This window comes from Pseudorasbora parva, chromosome 22 (genome assembly GCF_024679245.1).
Source record: "Pseudorasbora parva isolate DD20220531a chromosome 22, ASM2467924v1, whole genome shotgun sequence".
Classification (NCBI taxonomy): Eukaryota; Metazoa; Chordata; class Actinopteri; order Cypriniformes; family Gobionidae; genus Pseudorasbora; species Pseudorasbora parva.
The window spans coordinates 27489088-27510297 of record NC_090193.1 but is presented as its reverse complement, the minus strand read 5'-3'; the positions used below and the strand labels follow the sequence as shown (position 1 = coordinate 27510297).

The 21210-nt window shown below is 38.3% G+C and overlaps 1 protein-coding gene across 1 annotated transcript; it reads left to right on the top strand.

The window, feature by feature from the left end:
* The first annotated feature begins 8514 nt into the window (after positions 1-8514).
* On the top strand, positions 8515-20791 carry wnt7aa (wingless-type MMTV integration site family, member 7Aa). The gene is made up of 4 exons (XM_067430888.1): positions 8515-11017; positions 11876-12102; positions 15630-15901; positions 18506-20791. Exons 1-4 carry the CDS (start codon positions 10947-10949, stop codon positions 18983-18985), a joined length of 1050 nt encoding a protein of 349 aa, XP_067286989.1. The 5' UTR covers positions 8515-10946; the 3' UTR covers positions 18986-20791.
* Positions 20792-21210: the final 419 nt, after the last annotated feature.

Here is a 21210-nt window from a genome sequence, read left to right as displayed (position 1 = left end):
TATTAAATAAATCTTCTGGATCCTAATTTCATGAAAGAAAACCTCACTATTGCTAGCTAATGCTGCAAATAATGGGTCAGCTAATGCTGCAAATAATAATTCTGATAGTTCTGTTTCCTACTGTAATTTTTGAAGTTTTGCTCTGCAACCAACTCCATGCAGCTTTTGAATAAGTCGAGATGAAGGTTTAAAAGAACTTGGCATGTTTGAAATAGAATTCTTTTTATAAGTCTCTGTCTTGTCTTGTGTGTCTGGATCTTTTCATTCAGGCTGTTCTGGAGCTGCCCTGGAGCCGTAATTATTGCCAGAAGTGCATCAAACAAACTCAAGTTGCGCCCTTTTCCCTGCCTCGTGTTCTGCTAGGTCAGAAAGTAATTTTCCATGTATAAAGCAACCAGAGTGTGATAAATGGTGTTTTATATTCTAATTGAAAGGTATGCCAAATATGAAGATGAAGATGAATTTATTTATTTTTTGCTGTGAATTTTTTTGTTTTTGATGACTGAAAATGTATACATTTTTTACTCATGGATGGAGTCACTTTGAAATCCCAATATCCAGAGGTGGGACAAAGTCATTGTTATGCAAGTCACAAGTAAGTCTCAAGTCTTTGCCCTCGAGTCCCGAGTCAAGTCGAGTCAAAGATGAGTCAAGTCTCGAGTCGAGTCAGAAGTCAAAGCCAACAAGTCTCAAGTCGAGTCCAAGTCCTACCATTTTAGTTTCGAGTCACTTCAAGTCATCTTACCACAAAAATAAAAATTATACAAATTATGTATGTCTGTAAGATTTGTATTTATTTAAACCTCTTTTTATACAATGACATTAAGCAAATACAGTAAAAAAAAACAAAAACAGAAACACTAGAACAATGCACAGCGGCTTCAGTCCTGTATTGTGTTGACCTCATATGGCAAAACAGTTCAACTTTCAAATAGATATGGGTCCTTTTAGCCTAAACTTAGGGCATTATGGAAACATTATGGGAATATTGTTTAGCTTATTTTTGGTTTAATTTGGTTTACTTTAATAATTGAATTTATTAAATTTTGTTTTGCTATACTTTTTATGCCAGCTTGCCATGGCCCCCCTAGCATCCCCTCGCGGCACCCAGGGGTCCCTGTCCCCACTTTGAAAACCAATGCTATAAAGCATATGACTTCAGTTTCTCGAGGGAAAGGGCTTTCTTATGACTTTTGAAGCAGTGAAAATATTCTTAATATTGCATACACTGAAACTGAAATATTATCATCTACCGTAGTGTATAATAGACAATGAATATTAACATAACAACACTGATATGAGTAAAGAGTAGTTTCAAATACAGCGTGAGGCTATAAGGGATTTTCTGACATCTGTTTCATATTCTTCTCAGGTATGAAGAATACACAGAGGGGTGGGGGGCCCAAAACAAACCCAATATTATTATATTATTTATTATCATCAGTATAATTTATGATCAATAATTTATCAATAAATGACATTGCAACATTTTAAATTGAAATCTCGTGGAGTTTAAAATGCAAATACAGATGGGATTTTACAAAATTCTTCAAGTTGCAATAAAGACACAGAAGAGGTTTGGAGATGGAAAAAGAGAAAAGTGACGTGAAGGATTATGGTAACTCCAGTCGGAGTTATTGCACACATATAAGGAGCACTGGTTAACATGCACACTATAAACCGTAAAAAGGATAAGCCCTGCATCTCAATGTGCAATCTGCTCAAAATAGTATTGAAAATTACTAATGTCACACAGCTACTATTTAGGATTATTATGCACTTTTTTACAGTCTATGATTGGGAGTTGGTGCACAGGAAAACACAGAGCGCTGCAATATAGAGACATGTTTATAATAATATACATTCGAACCATACCTACTGTTATTATTAGCAGCCTATACTTTGTATTATTATTTATTTTTATTTTTAAAATAGCCAAATAATAATAGTCATAATAAATAGCCTACATTATAAAACATATTTTTAAGATTAAATTAGGTGGCTTACCTCCCTGTTTCCTCTCCATCTCTGTATATCTTTGCTGGTTGCATTGTTTGTAAAAAAAAAAAAAATGTATTCGTCTATTTACGTCTACGAACTATCATTACATTTATAACATCACATCACATGCCTGCACGTTGAACGCAATTTTTCTTCAAAGAGGGGAAGGAGGCGGGATGTATGAGGACGAATGAATACAGCACTAGTATCGTTGCACTATGGCTATTAGCTGTGAGAAGACAGTGTCAGGCAATGTATTTGGACAAAACAGCGACCATAAATGTAAAGAAACGAAGTTGCTTGACATATGTTCCTAACAAGCAACCACATTTTTTCAAATAAGCCCAAAAAACCGCGACCCGCAACTCGAGATTTTTTGCCGACTTACCAAAAAAAGAAGCCCAAATAAGTCACGTGTTATACGCGGACTTGGTAGCTATGGATACTGTCGAATCAAACCAACGTGGGACTACAGTGATTGGATGTGCTGGCAGCGCACGTGCTATCTGCATGCATACAGGTGCAGCTTTTTTTCTCTGAGAGCAGCGCGGCCGTTTGAAAGAAAAATGGCCAAAAAGTAGCAAGTCTTCTCGAGTCATGAGGCTCAAGTCCAAGTGAAGTCACAAGTCATTGATGTTAAAGTCCAAGTCGAGTTGCAAGTCTTTGTACATTTTGTCGAGTCGAGTCCAAAGTCATCAAATTCATGACTCGAGTCTGACTCGATTCCAAGTCACATGACTCGAGTCCACACCTCTGCCAATATCTCTGGAAATAACCACATTGGATGATACCAAATGAAAGGTTTATTAACTACCAGAATCTAAAAGCATATCAAGATATCTTTAATACTTCTTGAGTTACAGAATGCAAACTTCGGGCAAAAAACAGAAAAAAAACAACAACAAAAAACATGAAAGTGCTTTTGGCATATAATACAACAAAGATGGCTGAAGTCAACAGATTTTATTAATAGACCTACCAATCTCAGTGTAAAAAGAAAATAATGATGCTGCCATCGTTCTAGTCATTTTTACCCCCCATTAATTTTGCCCCCTCTACAAAATATTGCATTGTTATTTTTTAAAAATCTAAATACACATCCATGACATTTAATATGTTGGATTTTTTCTTCATGTATTTATTTCTTTCACCAGATATTTATTATTATTATTATAAAAAAATAAAATAAAAAAATACTCTGGTTGAGTTGACACTATACCTGCATCTGACTTGACTTCATTATTTATTGGAATGGTTATAAATAGATACATGGTAGACTGTAGCAGACTCTGTTCTCCTATATGTTAGCTTTTTAAAGCAAAAGTGCAGTTTGCTTTAAAACGTTTAATTAATTAAGTTTACTTTATTTTAAAAACTTTAATTTTTTTTATTTATATAAAAAATATTTTATTCAGCTTATGAGTAATAGATATTGGCCTGGTTTCACAGACAGAGCTTTTATTCAGCCAGGATTAGACCTTAGTTATATTAGGACATTTAAGTAGCTTTTATAAACATGCCTTAAAAAAAGAATATTGTGGTGTTCACCTTCACTGTAAAAAAAAAAGGCTAATTTTGAACTTTTGCAGTACAATCGACTTGGATGTTTAAGTTATTTCAACTAAAATTATGTTAAACTGACTTTAAAAAATGAGTTACATCTTGTATAACTAATAAAACCAAGTCAAACATTTCTTAACTTATATTGATGAGTTAAAACAATGTAAAAACATGTGTTGTCAACTTATTGAACATATAATTTTTTACAATGTTGAGACAAAAGAATGGGACTTAGTATTTTGAGGTATGTCAATAATACTTTTAGTTAAAACAGCTCAAACATGCATTTTAGTCTGGGACAAGGGTTAATCATTTGCCTGTAAACCCAGTGTTAAAAAAGGAGTGACTTTTATCATGAGGAAGCTTCAAGAAAGACTTTGCATATGTATGTAGATCAACAGCCCCACCTGGCGGTTGGTAAATACAGCGACCTCACTGTTCAATTTTTTAATTATTATGAGGTTGTAGCTTGTTTTACATTTAGTATTATTAAATCGTAAAATGTTACTGAGTTCCAGAAGCTTCAAATACCACATAGAGAAAAAAAATGTAAAAATTGTTGTGTCACAGACATATTTGTACCACAAACCTTATGGCTTACCACTCTAAGGTTCTAATACTATTATGTAACTTCTAGGGGTAAAAAGATACAAAAATGTCTAAGGGTACTGCCCCAGTGACAAGTTGTTGTACACCTAAAGGAACAGTCGTGAAACTCTGTGTTAGTTAAGTTGGATTGTGTCCGCTATTATTATTAATTTGTCCTGACGTGACTCTTCTTTTAGGTAAATAAAATCCCTGCGTCTCAATCAGCTCCCTAGTTCCCTATTCAGGGCACTGATCATAAGTCAATGGGGCTAACTGCCTGTTCAGTGCCCTAACAACTGAACTAGGGAGCTGATTGAGACGCTCCTTATGTCTGCTATACACCGGAAGTTGCAGTAGCCACTGAGGCAGAGGCAATCGTACATCGAGTGCGATAAATAAATAAACAAATACATATTTCATATATAAACAACATATGGTATGTATGTATGAAAAACACTGTATGCCGCCCTTAACGTAAACATTGTCTATAAAATCTAAAAAGAGGGAGGTCCACAAGTCCGCTACACGTTCATCCGGGTCCTGGAGTTTCAGCTCAGACGCTGACCGCGGGTGTTCATCGCCTAGCTATTAGCCGACTAGCCTTCAGCTTCCATTGAGGACACACTGAAGGTATGACAGAGCGTTTGTGTGTAAAAAACAGTGCTCTCTTGTTACTAAGGAAACCGTGTCGGTTTTATCACGAGTATCCGTATTTTTTCTTACGTCCGATAAACTTTACAATAAGTTTCTATTACTTATTACATTATTTAAGAGCGATATGTAAACTAGCTTACTGGCTAGTCTGTGAGGGACATTTATCCTAGCATGCTATTTGAATAGAGCTGATATATTTCGCATGTGGTGCTCTGAAGTATTTTATAGTGTTGTGTATGTCAGAAATTGCATAGAGTTTCTAACTTACTTTTTCCAAGGGTCGTTATATTTGTGGATAAGTTAGATGTATTAGCAGGCTAGCCACTGGAGACCGCCATTTTTTATAAATCAAGCGAGGGAAATTTGAGCAACCTACAAAGAGTTTGAGAGGATAAATTAAGAGAATGAGTCCAGAATTATTATAGAAAACAATTGATATAAGTGACTGTCTTCAAACAGTCTCTGTGTGAAATAACGTGTTGGCTGAGCAGCAGTCTTTAATCCTAATACATGCGGAAGGTGGACGAGAAATCTCACTGTTAGCTGTGAGCTAGAATACAGATATCTGGACTTGTTCAGCACTAAACCAGGTTTGTGTCAGTTACGTACAGACATTGTGCAAGACGTGAGGTGTGATTTCTGGAGCAAGTCGATTTGACCAGCTTGTGCAACAGTGACATTTCGGCTGCATTTTCTTTTTGCTAAGTGGTGTTAAAAGTTTAGTTTACTTATATTAAAAGTGTTATCATCTACCCTCATGTCCTTCCAAACCCGCAAGACTTTTGTTCATCTTCAAAACACAAATTCATAATTTAATGAAATCTGAAAGATTTCTGTCCCTCCATTGACAGTCCACTACCACTTTGATGCTTTACAAAGTTAATAAAGCGATCATAAAACCGATCCATATAAATTGAGCAGTTTAATCCAAATTTTCTAAAGACATGATTGCTTTTTATGATTAATGGATTTAATTTAGGCTTTTATTCAAATATAAACATTCATCAATGCAAACATCCTTTATAGTAAATGGAAGCTCAAGCATGCTTGCTTGACACCCGAAAACCCAATGAGGTTCTTTCATGTGTCTTAGGCCCTGTCCCAAATGGCGTACTTCATGTGCACTTTCAAACTTTGGTACTTTTAATGGCCACTGTGCGCTTGTCTGTTAAGTCCACGAGACCGGTTGTCCCATTTATCATTTTAGGTCTCAGAAGGGTGCTCATGAGCCCCTTTGCGGCTGTTATGCGTCCTCGATGCGCACGTCTGCCAAGTCCGCACTGGTGCGGGTTATACAGCGGACTTCTTCCTGGCAGTCAAAGCGGCATTAGGTTGTGAAAGTGCGGACTTAGAGGAAGACCCTGAGGGTTTAGGGTGCTATTTGGGACAGGGCTTTGACAGTATTATGTAGCATATTTGATCTTCCAAAGAACCAATGAGGTTCATTCTCGCATGTCACAAAGCACATTTGAGCTTCCGCAAGAACCAATGAGGTTCATTCTCGCTTGTCATGCTGGACGTTTGATCTTCCAAAGAACCAATGAGGTTCATTCTCACGTGTCACACAGCACGTTTGAGCTTCCGCAATAACCAATGAGGTTCATTCTGACGTGTCACACATGACGTTTGAGCCCAATGAGGTTCATTCTCACATGTCACACAGGACGTAGTGAGCATTCCGCAATAACCAATGAGGTTCATTCTGACGTGTCACACAGGACGTTTGAGCGTTCCGTAAGAACCAATGAGGTTCATTCTGACGTGTCACACAGGACGTTTGAGCGTTCCGTAAGAACCAATGAGGTTCATTCTGACATGTCACACAGGACGTTTGAGCGTTCCGCAATAACCAATGAGGTTCATTCTGACATGTCACACAGGACGTTTGAGCGTTCCGCAATAACCAATGAGGTTCATTCTCACGTGTCACACAGGACGTTTGAGCGTTCCACAATAACCAATGAGGTTCATTCTCACGTGTCACACAGGACGTTTGAGCGTTCCGCAATAACCAATGAGGTTCATTCTTACGTGTCACACAGGACGTTTGAGCGTTCCGTAAGAACCAATGAGGTTCATTCTCAAGTGTCACACAGGACGTTTGAGCGTTCCGTAAGAACCAATGAGGTTCATTCTCACGTCACACAGGAAGTTTGAGCTTCCGCAAGAACCAATGAGGTTCATTCTCACATGTCACACAGGAAGTTTGAGCTTCTGCAAGAACCAATGAAGTTCATTCTCACGTGTCACACAGGTTGTTTGAGCGATCCGTAAGAACCAATAAGGTTCATTCTCATGTCACACAGGAAGTTTAAACTTCCGCAAGAACCAATAAGGTTCATTCTCATGTCACACAGGAAGTTTGAGCTTCCGCAAGAACCAATGAGGTTCATTCTAACGTCACACAGGACGTTTGAGCTTCTGCAAGAACCAATGAGATTCATAGTGTTCATTTGGCCTTCTGTTTATGTTCGCTGATCAGTGTTTATATGTGAATAAAAGCCTACATAAAGCGTTTATGATTAGAAAACAAATGGCAAGTGGGCAAATTTGAATGGTTTCAAGGCTAGATCTTAGTATATTTTTTCTCTCATTGCAATGACCGACTGCTTAATGTCAAGTTGTCATTATAGTTATTTCATGCAATCAAAAGATGTACTGCACTGCAGCTGAATCTACAGCTCCATGGCACAATATACACAATATAATATTATTGTATCAGTATTCTAAATTTTTATTAAGTTTTCCTCACTAACCACAAGCGAATATGATTATACAATGCAATATGTTGTCCAGTTTGTAAATAAATAACTCAATTGGTAACGAATCAGAATAAAAAAACCGACAGTCATTTCCAAAACAACAAGGAAACAGTTCATTAGTGTTGTGATTAATATTTTATATATTAGTAGTTACTGTTCACTTGTGGTGTGCATATATATTATAGTTAATAACACAATTTATAAACTCAGTGCATTGCTTTATAAAAAATGATCAGAATGCTTTTTGAAGCAAAAAGATTTAAGAGAGCTCCGAAACACAAAATTGCTTTTAGAATGATGCGCATCTACAAGCTTCCAGCAAGATGGCTGAAAACAAGACGAGGCTTTGAGTGCTTTGGTAGTCTCTTGCTTGCCTGCTGTTACTGACGACATCTATCCCAGAGCCAAACTGGGCCCAAGTCTGAATGTGGCGGCATTTAATCTTGACTGAGATGTTAGTACGTAGCCAAGTCACACACAATGTCAACATGGCTTCCCGGTGCCGAGAGGGTGCCAGTAACTTGGCCAGCCCCTCCATTTTGCTGCATTACCCGTGGTGTCTGCAGTTCGAGGGAGCATTTTGTAGTCCTACAGATGCCTGGTTGGGGTCTTATTTTCGTAATGCGTTCTTTTGGTGCGACAAGAGCAGGGACTATTTCGAGTTTTGATAAGTCTGTTTATTTTGTCAGCAGATTGATTAACCTCAATTCACTAACCATTTTCCTGTCCACAGAATGACATGCGTTTGGAAATGTAGATGCCGAGACGAGAATCCTAACATGGCGGGCAAAAAGGACTTCGTAAAAAAACACCAGATTAGTTGTGTCACTATCCAGTTGCATTACACCATTTGCAGGTGGAAAGAAGGCGACATGTGCACTGTGGGATGAGGTAGTAGGTTGTATAGTTTTAGGGTCACACCCACACTGGGAGATAACTATACAGCCTACTGTCTTTCTCAAAGTGAAGACGGAGCTACCCACGGAGTTTTCTGGATGTTTAATATCAATGATAGCATTGTCACGGTATGTCGGTTGGCTGGCTGAAATGTTGTTTTATTGTTAAATTGTAATTTGTGTGTAATGGTAATAGTTTTGCTGCGTTATTTAAATGGTAATGCTTGTGCAGTGTGAGGTAGTAGATTGTATAGTTGTAGGGTAGTGATTTTATCCTGTGTAGAAGATAACTATACAATCTATTGCCTTCCCTGAGGGGCAGAAATACACGCCAAAATGTACATGTCATTATGTTAGAAAATGTAATGCAGTGTTTTTTTTGTTGTTTGTTTTTTATCAAAACATTGTCCTTGTTTCTAATGCAAATTTATTTTACAAACGCAATAAAATTGTTTGCAAATTTATCAGTGTTTGTTATTGATTAAAAAAATTTATCCAATGCCCATTTTTAACAGACAAAAATTATTTCCAGGTTTAAGAGTGGAAGATATAATCGTTGATTAATAAAAACAGTGTATGATATATAATATGAAGTTTTTCTTGTCGTCACGGCAGCGTCATAATTTATCCTGGAGATGGCGCTCTTGTATTGTCTATATATTGAACACATGGCCAAGTCTAGCAGGATGATGGATGCTAAATGTCCCGAATGATCAGCCCCCAGTTTAGAGTTCAGTAATCCACCATGTGCTGGATTTCTGTTGCCTGTTATGCCACTATAATTTTATATCCATATGGTGTAAATGCACCAAACTGCATGTAGGATCTGTAGGTAATTGCACCGTAGATGATTTTGGGATGGATGGTTGCTTAGCAACTAGCAATAATAAAATCGTCGTTTGAGCTAGAGACGTACATCTCATCTCTTCATGGGGAATCTTTGGAAAATGTTTCAGTAGTAGGTAATTCATATGAAATAATGAACTGCTTAATAATGCATCTCATTGTTTTGTTTTTTGTGCGTCATATTTGTACTTTTAAAAGTTTGTTGACAATTTTAGCTCAAACAACGCTCCATAGATTTAATAAATCGAGTAACGTTAATTGACAAGGAATATCAATTGTATCAATGATGTTAAACTAGACAACATCTGCACGGATACTCAAGCACTTTGATTTGTGTTTTCCGGGAGTTTTCACAAAATGCGTGCCTTTTTCATCTCTCAGACAAACTTGATGTATTTATAAATTGCACCGGGCCTTCTCAAGCTAAACTTGTTTATATATGTTAGGATAGAGCATTGCGTAATGGGTCGACAGTTCATTTAGCCACTGCTAACCTATTAGAGCCACTGCTATTAGAGAATGCAGCCTAATGCTGCATATCTACATATAACCAATTTTCAAAAACAAAAATCAAACCCCCTCCCCCCACCCCAAGAAAAAACAAACAAAAAAACAACCTTGTTACTAAGGTAGCCTAATATGAATTCAGTCACTGCTTACAGAACATTTCATAAAAGGACCTTTTTCTTAGTGGCAAGTTCATTTAAATGAACACCATCTCTTGAAAATTTCAATAAATTTCCATTCCATCTAACTTTGCACCAATTGTTATTAATATTGATTTGGAATTGAATAACCTTTATTTAAATAACAAAGTGTATTAGTTTAAAAGTCAATTTTAATGTTTGTTGTCACCAAGTTCACTTTTTTGGAAGGTGGATAGATGAGCACATCTCTCACCTCGCAATTAAGGGCTTGAGGTGGGTGAGGGGGAAATCTAAAGTTGAACAAGTTTTCTTTTCTCATGGGAGGAGCAAACGGGTGCAGGAAAATAGATAAAAGCTCTGTTTAAGAAGCTGGAGTTACTGCGATATGATCTTCGCCAAGAAGCGCATAGAGAATATTCCTTTCTTACTCAGACTAGTTATTGTAGTATTATAGCGCGATATATATAAATACAAGTGACACATCTATCGCTTATTGCTGGGTTGTCGTATCTCAAATCAGATTTTTACCTCCATACGTACCGTAGCCTACCTAAATGCATACTTGTGTAGTTTGGTTGAACGCGCGTGCTTGCGGTGTGTTTTGAAGTCATTAGCCGCGTTATCAACCTGCTACTCACTCGTCTTCAGGAGCGCACAGACCTATAAAAGGATTATCGGAAAGTTTAATTTCCTCCAGAACACCCTGATAGATTTAACAGATAAAGGATCTGCTGGAAAGGGCGCCGTGAATGTTAGACCGGGTAGTCTGTTCTAGTAAATAGAGACGCGTAAAAGTGATTCAGAAGTCGTACATATGCAGAATAACGTTCATCTCCACGCGTCCCGAAGGATATCAGCTCAGGTGTTCACGTCAAGTTGTTTTGGAGTTCTGCATCCCTCCAAGGACTTGCTTTGCTGGTGATAAAACCTCTTGTCCACCGGTTAGAAGACTACTATCATTTCACTGTCGATTAACAAAGCACAGGCTGAACATGAGCAGGAAAACACGCCGTTGGATTTTTCACATTTTCCTCTGTTTGGGGATTATATATTTGAAGATTGGGTAAGTGGGGTAAAATGGAATTTGTTTTCCTATTTTAACTTTTTATTCAAAAATCTATTTAATAATGATGAGAATTGAATTATTACGAGCACATTGTCGGTTTACTGCTATTGTGACACTTGCATTCGATAACGTTGTCTGAATATACTGTGAGAAAAGAAACAATAACAATAACTTTTTTGTTTTAAGTATCTGACATATCTCAATGACGTTTATTTCCTGGATTTGTTTAGTTATTTAAAAAATACATATATTTTTGGGGCCAAATATAAATTGTCAGTCAGTGTGGCCTAAAAAAAGGCTATGTTGTTGCCATGAGAAAAATAAATAAAAATAATCTTTTTATGAAATTAAGTTTTGTTTATGTCTTATGAAATTAAGTTTTGTTTATGTTCAATCGAGTAACCCTATGAAAACTTCATTTTTATTACTTTTCCTACATATAGGCCAATATATGTTATAAAGTCTTCAAGGTGCCAAGAAGCCATTTAGTACTTTTCCTTGATGGATATAATACTTCATTATTGTAGAAAATGTATGAAACCAACATGAGTAAAAATATGACATTTCGAAGAACTTGGCACTATAGATTTGTAATACATCATTGTCCAATATCTGTCTCATGAAATGTTCTCTTTTCTTTTCCCTATATAACAATATGCTATGAGTTATAATACCGGTAAATAAAAACATCCACATATCATAGTTTATCTCCCAAAGTGCTTTAGTGCTCAGTCTTATTACCATCCATGTATACTGTGAATTATCTTTTAGTTATGGCCCACAATTCCAGAAAAAAAAAGTCAATATTTAATAATTTTCTGTAAAAATATAAACCCTTATTTTTAAACTTTTCAGGGGCTTTTCCTCCGTGGTTGCATTGGGAGCAAGTATTATCTGTAACAAAATTCCTGGTTTGGCCCCTCGTCAAAGGACTATCTGTCAAAGCCGGCCCGACGCTATCATTGTCATTGGAGAAGGAGCGCAAATGGGAATCAATGAGTGTCAGTTTCAATTCAAAAATGGAAGGTGGAACTGCTCGGCCCTCGGGGAAAGAACTGTCTTTGGAAAAGAGTTGAAAGTGGGTATGTTACCAAAATATTACATTTATATTGTTACAGTATTCAGAAATGAAGTGTTGGTATTTTTAAACTAGCAGCCTGCTTTTGCAGGCGAAAAAAAGAAAAGCACAAAGAATGTTATTTGACCAAATCACCTTTCTTTCAAGCACTCGAGAGTTTCAAAGCCCAAATAAAGACGCTTTTAAGCTAAAAGTGTGGATGAGGAAACTGCTTAAAGATTTACAATCTTTTTGATAATAATGGTGAAATCACACTCTACTCTTATACACCTGCTAGAACATTCTTTATTGAATACTTTATTATAAATATAAGGTTTTCTTCATAAAAACAGACTGGACAAATTTTGGTCTGGATACTGACAGACACTATATTGTGTCCTGTTTCCCCTTACTTTGACATCTCATTTGAAATGATTTGTTATTGGATGTCAGGCTAACATTAAGTGTCTTACAAGCCACAGTAACAATGTCAGGTAGGTTTCAGCTGCATTCATGAAGCAAGTGCCAACGCGGCTAGATTTATAGCCCTCTCAACAGTCCAGCCTCTCAAAAGAATTCTTTTTCTAGTCGTCCTGTCTTATCTGTAGATTTTAATGATTTGGCAGTCAGGGTTTTCACTTTACCACGGGTATAAGTTACAGCGGTTGAATGGTAGGACCAAAAGAAAGTACAGTATTGTGAAGAAATGTAACAATATGTCACCTTAGAGAGACAAAGCAAAAGTAATTAAGCGAGTTTTTCACTCGGGGTAATGTTATCCATTTTCCTAAGGCAAACTTTGGGCTGTTAAGGGGTCCTTCAGTGCTACTGAGCCTACGACACTTTGATGAATGGTGGAGTGAAGGACTTTGCTTTAGTTTCAGACCCTCTTTGGCTGATAGCAAAGAGGAGTTCGCATTATTGCGCGGTTTTCCCAGTGGAAGACTGGAAATAAGCTCCAAGATAATATTGAATGAAATTTCTCCTCTTTCCTTTTGCCACGCGCTCTGATGATCCAGTCGGTGTTGTGATGGTGTGGCTGAGGCCCAGGGGAAAAGCTTAGATCTGTAGAGACTTGTATCTATCGCTGAAGGTGAAGCTGTATTTTATCCCTTTGCATCAAAGACAAGCGCCTCCAGAAAAAAAAAAAAGCACAGGTTTTCGTCTCTTTCCATCTCATTCTGGAGCTGCACACACTCAGCCGTTTACACTTGAATGGCAGCCTGTATTTGTTGTGGGCGCTGATTATATTATTTAATGCTGTCTGCTTGGACAGCTGCTTTAGGTCTTGTGTTGCGAGCCCTCTCATCTAAGCGTTGCAGAGCTGATGCTGACCTAGAGTGACAAACCGTGGTCTCCATTTCTGAAACGGCCCAACTGCTTTATTTACCCAGACTCTTTTTTGTCTATGGTCAGTACAGGGAGGATTAAATGTAGCGGACAACCGTTTAAACATGATTGGTTTCAGTGGGTGTATGACCAGTCATGCTCATAGTAGCAGAAGGTAGGAGATGAAAAGAGGTAGTTAATCCTGTGGGGAGGGGCTTGCGTATTCAAAAAAAGAAAAGTTGAGTAATGTGCAATAATTTTCAGGGCCTGGTACCAAGGTCCACATTTGGCACACACATCCATAGATTCCTCTTTTAGGTGCACATTTTGCCTTTTCCAGTACCGGTGGACCCGTTCACCTTTTTATCGTATATATGAATGAAGTTGTGATTGAAATATAGCTTGCTGGAAATCAGCAGTTGGACAGATATGCGTAAGGCGTACCATCTTTGTACTTGTGTTACTTTATGTTGCTTGAGCGCAACCCTCCTAAATCTTCTCTGACTTAACCACCCTCTGGTATGCTCAAAAAATAGTTTTCCTCCAACAGCATTAATGCCTCAAGTCCAGACAAGTACATTGTATGAGGTTTATAAATTAACCTCTTGCATTTAGAGTTTTGGCAAGAGACGTCTCGCACAGAATCTTGCGTTGCCACCGCTTCAGATTTCTCTCGAAAATAAATGACACTCATGTCATAACACACATGTTTTATGGGTGTCTTATCAGCTGTGTTTGTGTTCAGAATATCTCAATTTGAGTAAACACAGCTCGAGTGATATACAAAGACAAGGAGCATTCTACTCTAGTATTGATGAGAATTTTAAGATTTCGCGTCAATGCGGAATTCATTTTCCTTTCCTCAGGATACATCCCTTCTCCCCTGGCGACAAGCCCAAACAACTCATAAAAATCTCCACATAATTGATGCCCCAAACTGGCCTTTGTTAAATTGCATGGGCAGAGTTCCAAGATGTTTATCATCAGCAGGTCAACACATACCAATGTTAGTGAGTTTCAGGAAACCACTGCAGTTTCTTGATCGCTTGAAGGTGAAAATTCCTGAATTGCTGAGCCGGTCTGCTAACAGTCTGACATATGTGTTTTTTTTTTGTTTTTTTTAACCTCTTGCCATGAAATGATCAAAAGATAGCAAAGATATTAATTGAAATAACTCATGACATCACTCTTTACGAGGCCTAAAGAGGTTAACTTTTTAAGTGTTTCTTTGGTTCCAGGTGTGTAAATGATTCCTTAGGACAGTCAATACATGATGACTCATTAATCCAGAAAAGGATATGTACATTTCCGGGGAATGTTAACATTACTGAGCAACGGTGAATGTATCTTAAAAAAAAAAAAAAATCCATATAGCCAGGACTCTTATTATTTTACCTTTATATTTGCGAACACTTTTATCCAAAGCAACATACATAGCTTTCAGTTGTATTCCAGTACTTTGTTGGCAGCATTAGGTGACAGAAAATGTTATATAAGGAATAGTGGAAGTGTCCACTTGTAGAATTGGAATTTGGTTAAAAGTTTTTGTTACTTGATGTCACCTTACAAAAAAAGTCCCTGAAATAATTCTTCGCAGGATTTTCAGACCTATCTTTGTTCTTATAAATGAAATACACTATTAACCTGGAAGTGCCCTGTTTAACAGTGGCAATCAATTATAGCAGTGCTCTGGCCAGGGAGGCACTGCATGCCTGAGGAGTTCATCTCCACAGGGTGGATCCCTCGTTCTGACGGAAGCTGGGACAGTGGCCAGACTAGAGTCTAAACACATACCCTCTATCTCTACCATTCTATTGTCTCTGAAATAAACCCTTGTCATTTGTGCTTATTAAAGAGATGGACTGTTCCTTCCTTTGCTCATCTCTGTGCAAACAGTTATTTGTCTTTCTGTTTCCTCTCTATGACAACTGAAGGACAATTATTTGTGTGTTGAGTAATCACAGGTATGTGATCCATGTTTGTTTTGCCTATGTTGGGTTCTAGATCATTTTTTATAGGCCTTCCACACCATCTTCCCAAGGCCATACTGTTAATCAGTGTGTGAAGTGTGCGTGATAAATGAACTACACTTGACTCGACTTAACACATTTCATTATTGCTATGAGTGTCAGGATATGTCAGGTATGTAGGGGTTTTTAAAAACTGCCTATAACTGGATCTTCTTGTCAGCAATACTGACATAGAATGTTCTTTTGGTTCCAGGCAGTAAGGAGGCAGCTTTCACCTACGCCATCATCGCCGCAGGGGTCGCCCATGCCATCACGGCGGCCTGCACGCAAGGTACGCTGAGCGGCTGTGGCTGTGACAAGGAGAAGCAAGGCTTCTACAACCAGGAGGAAGGCTGGAAGTGGGGAGGATGCTCGGCTGATATTCGCTACGGTCTGAGCTTCTCAAAGGTGTTCGTAGACGCACGGGAGATCAAGCAGAACGCCAGGACACTCATGAACCTCCATAACAATGAAGTGGGACGCAAGGTATGAGGCACAATCTCCAAGACATGCATTAAAACATTGTTTAGTTTACATTCTTGGAAGTCCTACTAGCTGTGCTACTTCAATTTGCTCTGATTTGGGGTGGGTAGTATATTAGTAATAGCAAGGCGTAGCAATGCAACTCCAGTTTTGGCACGCACATGGCCGGGTCCATTTGTTACTATGGCAAAACTGTACAGTCAAACCAAAATGTATTCAGGCACCTTCAACATTTTCTCACATTATCGCCGTTTATTTGCTGTAGTTTAGTAAAAGGTAATAAAATTACCTTTTACTAAAAAGAACTCTGAGTTAAACCGTCAAATGCATCATGATAATGTCTTGTAATAATAGATAACTCTGATAGAAAGGTATGTCATGGATTACATTCGACCAGTCAGCTGTTAAATGTAAGCACACAATTAGATTATACCAATTTAGGTCAACCAATCACTGAGCAATATCTGTAATGCAAAAGGTGACATGAGCAATTCGAGAAAAAACACTTCAGCAAAACGAAGATTCTGAAGAATTTTGGTCCCAAATTTTTCCATTGTATGATTTGTTTTAGTTTAGTCATAGTTTACTTTATTTTACTATCCTCATTTACATAAATGAACTACACTGTCCTGCACCCATTATTAAAAAAAGTATATCTGGGGTTTGAATTTTTTTTGGTTTGACTGTAATGTAATTATGCCTTTCAAGTGATTCAGAAATTGTAAAAGAGATGTGATTCAGTAGAGAATGGGCTAAGGTTAAGCTGGAAATACATTCAAGAAACTGTGGGATTTTACAATCCCATAATTAAAAAAAAAAGATTTGGTGTGTAATTGAAAATATAACAGCAAAACGCATACCCAGAATGCCCAGTCAGTTTGACTGACCTTCAGCTTTTCATCAGTCAGTGCCAATCTGGAGAGTGTTATGTTTCAGCACTCTGGACAGAGCTTCTTTTGGGGCTTTAAACCCCTAAGTCTGACCAGTAACCTTTTATAATGTTTTATCATAAATATACGGTATCTGTTGCCTCACATGCAGGACTCTCTTTACAGCAAGCACATTCAGTCCTGTGCTTGTCCATTCACAAATTCATTGTGAGCTCACAGCTCAGATGCAATTTTCTACTTTTCATTGAGCAGTTCCCAATGAAAGGAGGGTCCTGACATCAACATGCCACACCCCTTATTTTGACTGGTCAATAAATAGCAATACAGCGCCTCAGAGAAAACAGGAGGGGCGTGGTCTCTTAAAATGCATGGATCTTTCCTTTGTAAACTTTTCCGGAGACTTACTGTTTATCAGGAATCAGCAGCATGAACACACTAAGCCTGATATGCATCCTAGATTGCAGACAATTGCCAAAAAGACTCCAGAAAGTCTGAGAGGCAGAAAAATAATAATTAAAAAGCAAGGTAAAGCGTCTCCCATCCACAGCAAAAGTGAAAAAGAGTGAAAGGAAGAGAAAGAGTGAGAGAGAAAAGACACATTAACCAACCACACCAAAGATTACACCGCCTCGAACAGGCAATCCACTGATGCCAATCAGACCTCTCGGATATCTTTCATATCTAAACAGGCACTCTGCTTCACTGAGTTCTGCTTACGTTTGCCCATTCATTCATCTATTCTGAGCTAACCTTTGTTTTTTCACTGCGTTTTGTTTTCTTTTTCTGCACTGCTAGGGTATGTGAAATGCATTAATGTTTAGCATTTGTTTATATCTACAGTTCAGGAAATCTCTCAGCCTCCCTCGATTACACTGCTGCTCAAATTGTTTTGTTTTTACCTGTGGGGTTTGACGTGTGTAGGTATAACAAGGGGAAGCACACAGGCACCTGAAACCTGACTCCTGAGCTTTATCTGTGTACACTACACACAGACTGATTGTTGTAGGAACTCTGCGATCATCGTTCAGTCAGTGTTTATATCATATCCTGTGCAGATTCCGCTCTATTGCTTATACAAGACAAGAGACTCCTACAGACAACCTCTGATAGTTTGCCCCTCGCAACAATTTGTGGCGTGTGTTGTGTACACAAATGAAACGGCTTCCTACAAGTAGTCAGAGAGCCTGTGAACACAAGCCGTGTTTTGCAGGCCCTTTCTACAGAACGATAGGAATGAGGTAGTCTAGCACTGCAAGTTTAACAATCCTTGCATTCTTCAAATCGGAATGTAAAAAAAAAACCTTTGTCTCAACCTGTTCCTAGAAATGTTTTTTAAAATACCCAATTGTATGACAAAGTGTGATTTTACTAATATTGTTAGTCTATACAGATTGCGGTTTTCTGGAATATGCCTTATGTCAGATGATGTAGATGCATGCAAAATGTTTAAACCATGTTTAAACCAAAACTACCACGTGCCTTTTCGTGAATAAGATCTTTTCCTTCCTCATACATTCTCCGCTTAGCATCAGTAATTCTATCTTTTGTAACGGATGATTGCACACTTCAAATTTGTCACCAGTCAGACTAACTAAATCAACAATGAGTCATCAACCAGTCTTCTTTCATAATTACCTTAGGCTAAGATTTCTAAGGTATCTGGGTGCCTAAGTAATCCTAAAGGTATTGACTCGTTTATTTTTTCCTCCCACCTTAGATCTTGGAAAAGAACATGCGTTTAGAGTGTAAATGTCATGGGGTATCTGGATCCTGCACCACCAAGACTTGCTGGACCACTCTCCCAAAGTTCCGGCAGCTGGGTTACATCCTCAAGGAGAAGTATAACCACGCAGTGCACGTGGAACCGGTTCGAGCCAGTCGGAACAAGAGACCTGTCTTTCTGAAGGTTAAAAAGCCTTACTCATACCGGAAGCCCATGGACACGGATTTGGTGTACATCGAGAAGTCACCCAACTATTGTGAGGCCGATCCTGTGACGGGTAGCATGGGAACCCAGGGCAGGATCTGCAACAAGACTGCTCAGCAAGCCAATGGCTGCGACCTCATGTGCTGCGGCCGAGGGTATAACACGCACCAGTACTCGCGTGTGTGGCAGTGCAACTGCAAGTTTCTTTGGTGTTGCTACGTCAAGTGCAACACCTGCAGCGAACGGACGGAAGTGTACACGTGCAAGTGAAATATTTATTGCTGGGGTATTGATACACACCTGTGACTGGATGACCACTGCTATGGATTCCAGGTATTGAGAGGAAAGAGCCATTTGCACAGGAAAACGTGGGTCTGGTGGAGTCTAGACGGAGTAATTGCATGCAGCTTTGCTCCAGAGCTCTGCTGAAGGCTTGGGTGTTGGTACCAGTAGACACCTTTCTGTTCCAGTACTGAGCAACAGAGCGAAGTAGCCAGCAAAGGCTTGATCTGTGGACCGTAAGAAAGATGTGGGTTGTGATTGAGGGTGTTCTGCTCCGTAGATAGTACGGAAGGCATTTGAAAGGAACTTTTTGGCCTGAGGGATTGACATACAAATCTTACAACATAAAAAACTGTACATGGACACAACAATGATATTTAACTTTTAATTTAGAGAAAATGGCTAATGTTAATTTATTTAATAAGGAAACTACTGATTTTTCTCATTGTGTTTACTAGCTTAGATTTAGCTTCTCTCCGGTTTTGATATTGTGTTCTGCATAGAAATAAACTGACCAATTTTTACACTGTACAACATGTGCTTTAGCTTAGGGATGAAATGATGACAATGCACGATACAAAAACAAGTGCGCTGCACTCAAGGTGTAATTACTAGTGTCTGAAAGCGGAGACTCTACTGTCTTTAATGTATCATTGTGATTCTTTGTACTTCCATTTTCCCCTCTCTTTCAGTCAACCCTTGCACATATATCCCTATGTAACTATTACACACTGGAATTTTGCATCATGTTTGAAGGCTCATTCCTTCCAAAGCGAATAAATAAGTAGTGTCATTCTTCCACAGAAAACATTTGTGATCCAAACGGCTTGAAATTGGAATAAGCGTATTTACATGGGAACTAAATTCTACCCATTTCCACTTAAACTTTATGACCTCAATTGACACAAAGCTTTATGCTAATGAGGCCACAAGCTCCCCTCGCTTTTGGCTAACATTTGCTCTGTTGGCAGAGAAAGAGAATCAGTACTTAATTCACTTCGGAATGGAACAGCCTCAATACAGATGCTCCACCTGCTACTGATGTGGAATGTTGAGATCAGATAACCGATTCTATTAATGTTATATATTATAGGTAATATGACACTTTTTGCTGCTAGTTTTGTTCTGTTCTGCAACGGTAGTTAATGCTAGTAGTATTTTGTGCGTTGTGAGCAAATGTGGTCGTTCAGACAGATTGTCCCTGTGTTGACATATATATTTTGTAAGAGATTATTTTTATATGAGTATTTTATTTATTTTTGTGTAAAGGAAAAACCCACTATAAATGTTCTTTAGATGGACAGAAATTAGAAAGATAAGCTAGAAACGGTGTGATTGTGTCATGGTACCAGCTTGATCAATTCATGTTAACTACATCTCAATGAAGTTTCACTCATAGTGGTGTAGTTAACTGAGTACGTAATGATGACTATTGCATATTACAAGACGATCACACTGGTGTTCAAACATTCAATTAGCATTTTCATGACAGAGGTCCTGGATGTGGGATCAGTAAGGGAAATTAGTGAAATAATCCTGGGACAAAACTCTCTGGTACTGAGGGGGAAAAAAATCACGACTGAGGGTTTTTACCAAAGAACATCTGAATTTGAGCATGGCGCTTTGTCAAGAGTCTAAAAACAGGACGTCCTTGATGTAATTATTTTACAAAATCAGTGATTTCAACAGATGTTTTGCCAAATTGATTGTACTTCATGATTGTGTCATCATAAGTGATAAAAATGTTGTGCATTATGTTTTGAACAGTGTTAATAAATGTTTCCTTGGCTTGCACCAGTTATTTTTTTTTACCTGAGGGCATATTTTTTTATAAACTTTATAAACATGACTAAAACTAAATGACCTGCTATTTTGAATCATCACACTCATACAATTGTTCAGCCTTCTGTCTTATCGAAACAGAGTCATCACTAGCTTGACAGTCCCTCAAATTAGTAAAGTGTTAACAAGTGGCAAAACATCCATTGCTGTTAAGTTATGGTTGACTACTGATTTTGACAGTTATTTCTTCATGGATGGCCGCAGGGCAGGGAGGAAGCTAACGAAAGTACTTGCATGTTAATGGTGGGGCTGGTGTATGGCTTTAATTGATGAGTAGCAGTGAGGAGGGTGTCTCAGCAATGGGCAGATAGAGAGAGAGAGCGGGGGGGGGGGGGGGGAGAGAGAGAGAGAGGGGTGATGGATTACTCTGA